The sequence below is a fragment of the Microtus ochrogaster genome, unplaced genomic scaffold (assembly GCF_000317375.1).
Source record: "Microtus ochrogaster isolate Prairie Vole_2 unplaced genomic scaffold, MicOch1.0 UNK1, whole genome shotgun sequence".
NCBI lineage: Eukaryota > Metazoa > Chordata > Mammalia > Rodentia > Cricetidae > Microtus > Microtus ochrogaster.
The window spans coordinates 27,648,972-27,659,170 of NW_004949099.1; the positions used below are offsets into that span (position 1 = coordinate 27,648,972).

Consider the following 10,199-nt stretch of genomic DNA (forward strand, 5'->3'; position numbering starts at 1 on the left):
TGTGAGCCACCATGTGGTTGCTGGGAATTGAACTCAGGACCTTTGGAAGAGCGGGCAATGCTCTTAACCACTGAGCCATCTCTCCAGCCCCTCCACATCCATTCTTGAAGTCACAACTCTCCCAGAAGACCGTTCCCTGACATCTCTTTTTTTTTTTTTTTTTTTTTTTTTTTTTTTTTTTTTTTTGAGAGGGTCTGTTAGCTGAGTTTGGCTTTGAACTCATGATCCTCCTATCTATACTTCCTGAGTACTGGAATTAGAGGGGTGTCCCTGGCATCTTTTTTTCCTTTTTTTCAGAGTTGTTCCTTTTTAAAAATAACAAAATAATGTTTATTGGGCTTTGAAGAGATGGCTGAGTAGTTAAGAGCACTGACTGCTCTTCCAGAGGACAAAGGTTCAATCCCCACCACCTACATGGCAGCTAACATCTGTTCCAGGGGATCTAATTCCCTCTTCTGTCCTCCATGAAAGTGGTGTGCAGACAGACATGCAGGCAAAACACCATGCACATTAAGTAAATCTTAAAAAGCCATTAAAATGTTAATTTTAATTAGTGTGTATGGGGTGTTCATGTGGCGATCAGAGGATCACTTTTAGAAGTTGGTTCTCTCCCTACCAAGTGAGTCCTCTGCAATAGAACTCAAGTTGTCAGGCTTGGCAGCTCAGAATCCAGCTTGCTGGTTCCATGCTAGGTTAGCTAGCCAACAAATTAGGAATCCACTTGTCTCCACCCTCCTTTTAACATGAGACCATCTCTCCTGCCCCAGGAAGTTTATTTTAATATGTATTAGGTTTTTTTTTCTTTTTCTTTTTTTCTTTTTTCTTTACTTTGTCAGGGATGGAACATGGGACTTCATACAAGTGCTCTTCCACTAAGCTAACCCCTCGGTCCCCTTAGAGTCTCAGAACTATAGAGAAATGCTCTTTGGGGAGGGGGTTCAAGATAGGGTTTCTTGTGTAATAGCCTTGCTGTCCTGGAACTCACTCTGTAGATCAGGCTAGCCTTAAACTCACAGAGAACTGCTTGCTTCTGCCTCTGCTTGGATTAAACACATGCACCACCACTACCACCACCACCCAGCTGAAAAATACTCGTTACTGCCCAGCTTGCTGCCCTTTGCAGTGCGTTTAATGAACCCAGTTTTAGTTTTAGTTTTATTTGTGTGCGTGTGTCCATGCCACAGTATTTGAAGGGGGGTCAGAAGACAACTTCTGGTAGCGGTTCTCCTACCCTGTGGATTGTGGGGATTCAACTCAGGTTGTAAGACTTGGCAGCAAGTGTTTCTGAATGTTGAGTTATCTTCTGGCTCAGTAAACTTGTTCTCCATCCTCCAAAAAAAATCATTTAGCAAAATAGCAGTAGTGGCTTCCACATTAGGACCTATGACTTTCATAGCCACTGGCTTTTGACCAGTTTTACAGTACTGGATGTGAATTATCTTCATTTGGTCTGGTTTTAACTCCAATCAGAAATCAGTTAGCTATTCTTTTTATAGTAATGCCTCTGTTAATCTAGTGGGCATGTCTTGTTTGACAGATCAAGAGTGTGCAGCATTCAGGGTCGACAGCATACTAAGACCATTGACGATTCTCTCTCCAGCATAAGTATCCTCTTCTGGTATGAAAACTACCTAGCTGGGAGAAGACCTCTAGCTTCATTCTATGTATCATGCAACCTTAGAGCATGTGATGATTACACAACACGGAGGACTTTCTTTTTCTGAGCTTTTTTAAATTGCAGTTGTTTTATGTGTGTGTGTGTATGGCACGTGAGGAAGTCAAAGGACAACCTAGAGGAACTGGAATAGTCTAGCTTATCCCCTGTGGACTCTTCTTGGTTTTTCGAGACAGGGTTTCTCTGTGACTTTGAGCCCTGTCTTGGAACTAGGTCTTGTAGACCAGACTGGCCTCGAACTCACAGAGATCCTCCTGCCTCTGCCTCCTGAGTGCTGGGATTAAAAGTGTGCACCACCACCACCGCCGGCTTCCTGTGGACTCTTGCAGCTAGTGGATACAAAAGAAGAGAATGGGGCTGAGGTATTTCCTATGTTTCAGGAGGCTGGGAATGACTTGGTGCATCCTTATGTCATCTTTGGGAGGGTATCTTCCTAACAGGAGGGTTACAGTTTGGGGAAAGAATTAGTGGAATCTTTGAAGAAAAATTAGGCCATAGGGGCAGAATTTACTTAGAACTGGGAGACTTGGGTACCTTAGGCCAGCCCTCTCCCTTGTTAGGTTTCCTGGATTTTTGTAGTAGACTTGGCTACTTCCAGTGGGAAAACATTGAACTGTTATCTCTCATGAAGTGTGTCATTGCTTCCCATGTATCATTGTAGTGCCACTCTAGTGTTAAGTTTCCTGTCCACTGTAGGAAGAAGATGCCATGATGTACTTTAGAAGTGAATTTTAAATAAATGACTAAAGCATTACTATATTAACTTTCCACAGAGGAATAGAGAGAAATTACTGTCTGGGCGAATCTTCTTTCCCTTGGGCTGATGGAGCCATTAGCGACTTGTCATTGGCAGATTCTACAGATATGAAATTTCTCTTAGGACAAACCTCTGAAAGTTTCTTTTTAAATTCCAGGATGATTCTAAAGATAGTTCTTGTCGCTCTGTGAACTCTGAATTTGCAACCGAAGCTGAGGGTCAGAGTGATGCTATGGAGGAACCCAACAAGTTCCAGAAAAGGAAGAAGGACAGGCTTCGAGATCAGGGCTCAACAGTGATCTATCTGAAGGCCATCCAGGGCATCCTGGGGAAGTCAATGCCCAAGAGGAAGGGAGAGGCTGCCACTGCTCGGGGGAAGGCAAGCTTGGGAGAATATCAAAGCCGGGAAGGACCAACCAGGAATGTGGAAGGACCAGCCAGGAATGTGGAAGGACCAGCCAGGAGCAGGGAAGGACCTTTGGTCAGGAGTGGGGAAGGACTGGCCAGGAGCAATGAAGGACCCGCCAGGAGCAATGAAGGACCGGCCAGGAGTGTGGAAGGACCAGTCAAGAGCCGGGAAGAACTGGTTAAGAGGGTTGAAAGACCAGCAGGAAAGGTTACAGTCACTGTACGTCAGAAGGAAGAGTCACCTACAAAGGTCATGGTGGAGAAGGAAGAGCCTGTGCAAGACAGGAGTAGCTTCTCTAACAGAAGAGTGATTATAGACTCTGTGAAGAAAACTAGTGAGGAGCTGCTTGGTGACCACAGGACAGTCATTGACAAACCCTCTCCAGCCCTAGAATTTTTTGATAACTCTGATTCTCATGCAGATACTCAAAAGGTAAATGAACACACACCAGATATCTGGGTTTTGAATTCTCTTGATTATGTATATCTGGCATTTAGTCTTTCTAGTTTGATGCTAAGTGATACAGATACTATCTTGGTGTCATTCACCTCCTGACCTGTGTCCACCACCATGCTGAGAATCAAACTCAGGACCCTAGGCATACTAGGCAAGAATTTTACCTCTAACTGTAACTCCTAGTTCACAGAGGACAGTAGTTAAAATCAGTGCCTCTCTTCCATCACTCCTTTCATCAAACTTTGATTGGCTTTTAAAAAATACGTAAAAATTCTATTAAATGTGGTAGGATGTAGGTTTGTTTGTATTGAAAAAGACCAGCATGATAGTAGCTTAAACAAAACAGAATTTTGATTTAATAAGGATGGGACCTTGGTGCCTTCTTTCTTGATGGTCTGATCTGCTAAATATAGTATCCATTTTATAGCCTGAAGTGGGGATGCTGATAGAATTGAGTTTGTTACACAGACATTGGCCAGTGGAAAACTTGAGAACTTGGTTCAAAAATTATACATGTTGAATCTTTTCACTCCTATTTAGAAGCATCTGGGAACCCAGTTAACAGCTTCAAGAGAGTCTGAGAAATTCTGCCTTGAGCCCCCAGTATTCAAACATTAGGTTCCATACTGATGTTTTTATCTGAATGTAATTGCATTGCAAAAGCCTTCCTTCTAAACCACATAGTTAAGTTTACATCTGGTGTAACCTCAGAGTGGGATTAAGGTCAGTGTGAATTCTGGAAGGGAGAGACCATTCTGGATGAGAGAGGGGTTTCCCATAGATGGTCTAACTTGTTGCTTTTCTTCTCTGCAGCACACAGACAGAGAGGTGGTGATTGAGCATCCCTCTTCAGGGAGTGACTGGTCAGATGTGGATGAGGTGGCCACTGTGAGGTTCTCCCAAGAGGAACCTGTCTTGCTGAAAAACTCAGCAGTTCCAGAATCTTCTTCCTTCCCCACTGACTATGTTATGTACCCTCCTCATCTGTATAGTAGCCCGTGGTGTGACTATGCCAGCTACTGGACTAGCAGCCATAAAATTCCTGGTTATCCATTGGTGGGATCCAGCAGCCATGACTCAGCACAGGCTGGGAAGAGCAGCCAGGACCACCTGAGTGTTCATTCCTCCAAGTCCACAGTGAGCACCCAGAACATCTCCAAAGACCTGGACCTTGCCCAGGAAGGCAGGTCCCAGAATTCCCATTCACTTCAATTCTCCAGAAGCACAGAGCGGGAGAAGGAGGAGGTGAAGGGGAAAAGGACATTCCGAGAGGAGACACCACCTCGCCACACCAGAGAACATACATCCAGCTCCTTGCCAAGGAGCCACCGGGAGATGAGCCTGGAAGAGGGCTTCATTGATACCCACTGTCACCTGGACATGCTTTACTCCAAGTTGTCTTTCAAGGGGACCTTTTCCAAGTTCAGAAAGATTTATAGCAGCTCCTTCCCTAAGGAGTTTCAAGGCTGCATCTCTGACTTCTGTGATCCAAGGACACTGACTGATGGCTTATGGGAGGAACTCCTGAAAGAAGATCTGGTTTGGGGGGCCTTTGGCTGTCACCCTCATTTTGCACGCTACTATAATGAGAATCAAGAAAGAAAGCTTTTGCATGCCTTACGGCACCCCAAGGCTGTGGCATTTGGAGAGATGGGCCTGGACTACTCTCACAAGTGCACCACACCAGTTCCTGAACAGCACCAGGTACTGCCTCTCTAGCCTTCTTTCCCTCGGACATTTCCTTTAGTGAGAGGTTGAACCTCCCAGTAAGGGCCGTTCTGCATTTAGAACTCCTTGAATGCCATTCTTCAACTGGTTTTCAAACACCCCCCACCTCCCGACAAAGTTTCTTTGTATAGCTCTGGCTGTCTTTGCTCTGTGGATCAGGCTGACCTGTAACTCAGAGAGATCTGCTTGCCTGTTCCCAAGAGCTAGGATTAAAGGTGTGTGTCACCACTGCTTGGCCTGGTTTTTCTTTTTTTTCTTTTTTTAATTTATTTATTTATTAAAGATTTCTGCCTCCTCCCTGCCACCGCTTCCCATTTCCCTCCCCCTAAACGTGAGATTTTGCCACTATGTCAAACGCTCTAGCCTCTCCAGTGCTGGATTATAAACCTTGCCACCAGGCCCAGTTTACCAGCCGCTACTGGAACTCTTGATCTCTTGCCTCCACTTGCCGAGTGATAGTGATTAAAGGCATGTGCTACCACATCTGACTTTTTTTGTTATTTTTTTTGGAGACAGGGTTTCTCTGTGTAGCCATGGCTGTCCTGTAACTCATATATATTGGATTTTTGAGACAGAGTTTCTCTGTGTAGCTTTGGTGCTTGTCCTGGAACTAAGTCTTGTAGATCAGGCTGACCTCAAACTCACAGAGATCCTCCTGCTTCTGATTCCCAAGGCATGTGCCACCACTGCCTTGTTTGTAACTCATTTTTTTTAAATCTTTATTTATTATGTATACAATATTCTGTCTGTGTGTACGCCTGCAGGCTAGAAGAGGGCACCAGACTCCATTACAGATGGTTGTGAGCCACCATGTGGTTGCTGGGAATTGAACTCAGGACCCTTGGAAGAGCAGGCAATGCTCTTAACCTCTGAGCCATCTCTCCAGCCCCTGTAACTCATTTTTATAGATCAGGCTGGCCTTGAACTCAACAGAGATCGACCTGCCTCTGCTTTCGGAGTGCTAGGATGAAGAAAGGCGTGTGCCACCACGTATGGCTACATCTGACTTTAGCACTTTTATAAAAATGGAGATGAGGCATTTTGAGACTTTAAAATTACATTTATCTTCATATGTGTGTGTTCTTGTGCATGTATATTGTGTTCATTAGTAGAGGTCAGAGGAGTCTTAGAGTAGTGAGATATAATGCTTTCCACTTGGTCCCTGTCTTACTGAGGGTTTCTACTGATGTGATTAACACAGTAGCCAAAAAGAAGCCAAGAGTAGAGGCCACGGAAGAATGCTGCAGACTGGCTGCTCATCCTCCTTTCTTACACACCGTAGGACTGCCAGCCTAGGGGTAGTGTTACCCACAGTGATCTGGGCCTCCTCAAGTCAACCACATCAGTCAGGGAAGTAGCCAACAGGCCAGTATGACGGTGGCGTTTTCTCAAAGTTTACTCCTTCCGAATGACTCTAATTTGTGTCAAATTGACAAAACTAAAGCAAGACAGTCCCTGTGGCACAAGTTAGATGTGCCAGGGGAAGACGAGCAGTTAAGGGAGTTCCTCCTTGCCGTGTCACACAGTTGTACAGCTGATGTTTACGTGCTAAAAGGACTTTGTTAGATTATGAGGGGCTCCTGTCACAGCTACAGACCCAGAGTCACTGTGCTCAAGCTAAACTTGGCTAATGTTCTTTCTTCTAGCTGTCACTTGCTTTGAGATGAGAGTCAGGACGTAGATTGCTGACTGAGAAGGACAGAACACACACCTGCATGTGAAGCACTTTCCACCTTAGAGGTTTCTGTCTAGACAGAGGGCGCTAAGCTGGAGAGGGGAAGTGGCTGCTGTGTTTTTTTTCATAAATCTTAAATTAGACACCTGGTAAAGTGAATAGTGACTAGCAAGCAATCTGTTTGCACTGGCTGAAAGTCTTACTTTGAGGAAGAAGAACCCAGGGAAGGATTGTGTCTGGCAGTATGGGGAGGCTCATACCTGACAGAGTTCAAGTACTTGAGCAGTTAGCACGGGCCATGCTTGGGTTCTGGGTTTGATTCACAGTACACACAAGAGGAGGGGAGTCCTAGGGAGGGGGAATGAAACTAGGTTTTGTTACTTGTTACTTTTATGCTTCTGAAGGATTGAGAAAGTGTGTGTGGAGGGGGATGAGTTGAGTAGTTCTCATTAAATCTTGCCTTGTTTTTGTCTGTGTGGTCACAGTTTAACTACTTCCGAGATTAGGCCCTAGGTATTTCCTGAGCACATTGCACAGATCAGTCATTAAGAGGATCGTAATCAGCTGGGCAGTGGTGGTGTGCTCCTTTAATCTCAGCACTCTGGAGGCAGAGGCAGGTGAACCTGTGAGTTTGAGGCCAGCCTGGTCTACAAGAGCTAGTTCCAGGACAGCTAGGACTATTACATAGAGAAACCCTGACTTGAAAAACAAACAAAAACAAAAACGAAGCAAAACAAAACAAACAACAAAAACAAAAGGACTGTAATCTTTTGAATGAAAAGCCAAGAAGAATTGAGTCTCTCCGCACTGACCTCGTTGAACCCTGGGTATCTGTGCTTCTATTTGTGTTTGCCTGGAATTAATTTTTTTTTTGATTTTTCGAGACAGAGTTTCTCCGTAGCTTTTTGGTTCCTGTCCTGGAACTAGCTCTTGTAGACCAGGCTGGTCTCGAACTCACAGAGATCCGCCTTCCTCTGCCTCCTGAGTGCTGGGATTAAAGGCATGCGCCACCACCGCCCAGCTCTGGAATTAATTATTGAGCTAATGAGGATGTAAGAAAGCCTTGGCTTTCCCCAGGAGAGCTGGGTTAAGTTCACAATTCCTGGAATGACGTGTCAACCGAGGACCAGAGCATAGGTAGTCAGGGGAGAATGCTTGGGTAAATAACACAGGTACCTCTTTTGTTGTTGTTCTGTTCAGCCCTGCATGCTAAGGAATTTTTTTTTTCTCTTAACTGGTTTTGTTTTTATAATTTGGATGTGTGTGTGTCAAGCTATTGTATATTTAATGTTAGGCCTCTTGGTAAGTTGCAAGGGACAGCTGGTGGCTTGTCTTAAAATCACCTGTCAAAGATTCAAGAAGAAAATATGTGTTGCGTGTAGGTAGGTGGTCCCATTCTCCTTGTGCATGAGATAGAATTTATGGCCTGGGGCAGATGTGCTACAACAATTGTAAAATTGTGCCTTGCAACAATTTTTTAAAAAAAAAATTTTTTGAATATTTATTATGTACATAGTATCTGTCTGTATGTAAGTTTACAGGCCAGAAGAAGGCACCAGATCTCATTATAGATGGTTGTGAGCCACAGTGTGGTTGCTGGGATCTCTGAAAGAACAGTCAGTGTTATTAACCTCTGAGCCATCTCTCCAGCCCCTGCAACAATTTTAAGAAAAGAAAATAGAAGGGTCAGGAGATAGCTGAGTGGGTAAGAAGATTTGCCGTGCAAGCATGAGGGCCTGAGTTCGGATTCCAGCACCTATATTAAAATCATTTATTTGTGTCTGGTCATTATCCTGAGCCAGTGAGATGGCTCAGAGGGTAGAGACACATGTCTTTAAATAAAGCCTGATGACCTGAGTTTTATCTTCTGATCCCACCTGTGGAAGGAGAGAATCAACTCCTGAGAGTTGTCTTCTGACCTCCCTTCACCTCATATAAATAATAAAGGTGTAATAATTTTTAAAAAGTTAAAAGCTACATCAGATTTAATATTAGCATGTGCAGTCATTCAAAATATGATCCTCTTAGTGATTGATCTGTGCAGTGTATTCAGGAAATATCTTGGGCCTAATCCTTGGAAGTTAAGTAGTTAACTTTGTTTTTTTTGTTTTTTTTTTTTTTTTTTTCTTTCGAGACAGGGTTTCTCTGTGGTTTTGGAGCCTGTCCTGGAACTAGCTCTTGTAGACCAGGCTGGTCTCGAACTCACAGAGATCCGCCTGCCTCTGCCTCCCAAGTGCTGGGATTAAAGGCGTGTAGTTAACTTTTTTAATTAGGAAAAAAATGTTATTTCTAAGTGAATATTGTTACTGATGCTGAAGATGCAAACATGAGCTGTTTTGCACAGCTAAAAAACTGCTTATGGAAGTGTTATGTGTCAGGTGAGGTAACTTATAGTTCTGGTGCTATTCTAAACCTAGCCATGGTAGAGGAGAGATTTAACTCTACTTGTTTGCTTATATTGTTAACAGTATTTTACCAGTTCTACAGAATGAAGTGTATCCACAGCTATTCACTTAGAAGGACATTCAGGAATTGTGACCCCTAAGAGGTGGAGGTGTGTGTGTACAACTCTTACATAGGGAAAGGTCTAGAAGTTGGTTACCTCTTGAAGTAGAGGTACGGTATTGAGCTAAAGCAAATTGGAATTATACAGTCTAAATCTTGGCCTCTGCTTGCCTGTTGGATGTTCATTCCCAGCTGCTCAGGAAAGTGAACTGTGGGGGTTTCTTTTCTGTGTTACTGCCTTCTGGGCTGGTCATAGTGCCTCCCAGGGAACCAGTGAGGATTGCAAGTACCAGTAGGTGGTAACTTTGTTTACAATTCTATTGTATAGTTTAGAAACAAAGAATTAAAGACAGTAGAAGGGCCACTAATCAGCTGCTACCACTTTGCTTTCTCTCAGGTATTTGAGAGGCAGTTGAAGTTGGCTGTGTCAATGAAGAAGCCTTTGGTCATCCACTGCCGTGAAGCTGATGAGGATCTTTTGGACATCATGAAAAAATTTGTGCCCTCTGACTACAAGATCCATAGGTTAGGAGCTGTAGCGTCAGTGGGCACATGGGCGCTCCTGCACTAACCAAGATGAAACTCAAGGAAAGCAATCATGCTATTTGGGTGGTTTTTGAGGCCTTTTGTGATCTGGACCCTGTTGCATTTAAAAGTAGTTTAAATTTTGTTTTTCAGATTTTTATACATGAATACTTTATTTATATCACTTCTACCTCTTCTCCCATATTACATTTAAGAAAAATGTGGGAGTTTGGAGAACAGAGTCTTGAAAGCCTAGGGTTAGCCTGGAACTCATGGATATCCCTTGCTTCAACATCTAGAGTTCTGGAATTAGAAGGTGTGCTACCACACCTGACTTCCTGGGTGTTTTTAAGTTCTTTTAAAATTAATTAAACAGCCGGGCGGTGGTGGCGCACGCCTTTAATCCCAGCACTCGGGAGGCAGAGGCAGGTGGATCTCTGTGAGTTCGAGGCCAGCCTGGTCTACAAAG

The 10,199-nt window shown here is 43.9% G+C and overlaps 1 protein-coding gene across 2 annotated transcripts in view; it reads left to right on the forward strand.

The window, feature by feature from the left end:
* Tatdn2 (TatD DNase domain containing 2) overlaps positions 1–10,199 on the forward strand; it is a 19,411-nt gene that overhangs the window by 5,255 nt on the left and 3,957 nt on the right. For both annotated transcript variants that reach the window (XR_003378484.1, XM_005365020.3), the window contains exons 3-5: positions 2,590–3,273; positions 4,111–5,001; positions 9,603–9,730. Coding sequence is in view for 1 of the 2 variants with exons in the window: in XM_005365020.3 (XP_005365077.1) it covers positions 2,590–3,273; positions 4,111–5,001; positions 9,603–9,730 (1,703 nt within the window). In the remaining variant the exon portion in view is untranslated. The remainder of the gene's footprint in view (positions 1–2,589; positions 3,274–4,110; positions 5,002–9,602; positions 9,731–10,199) is intronic.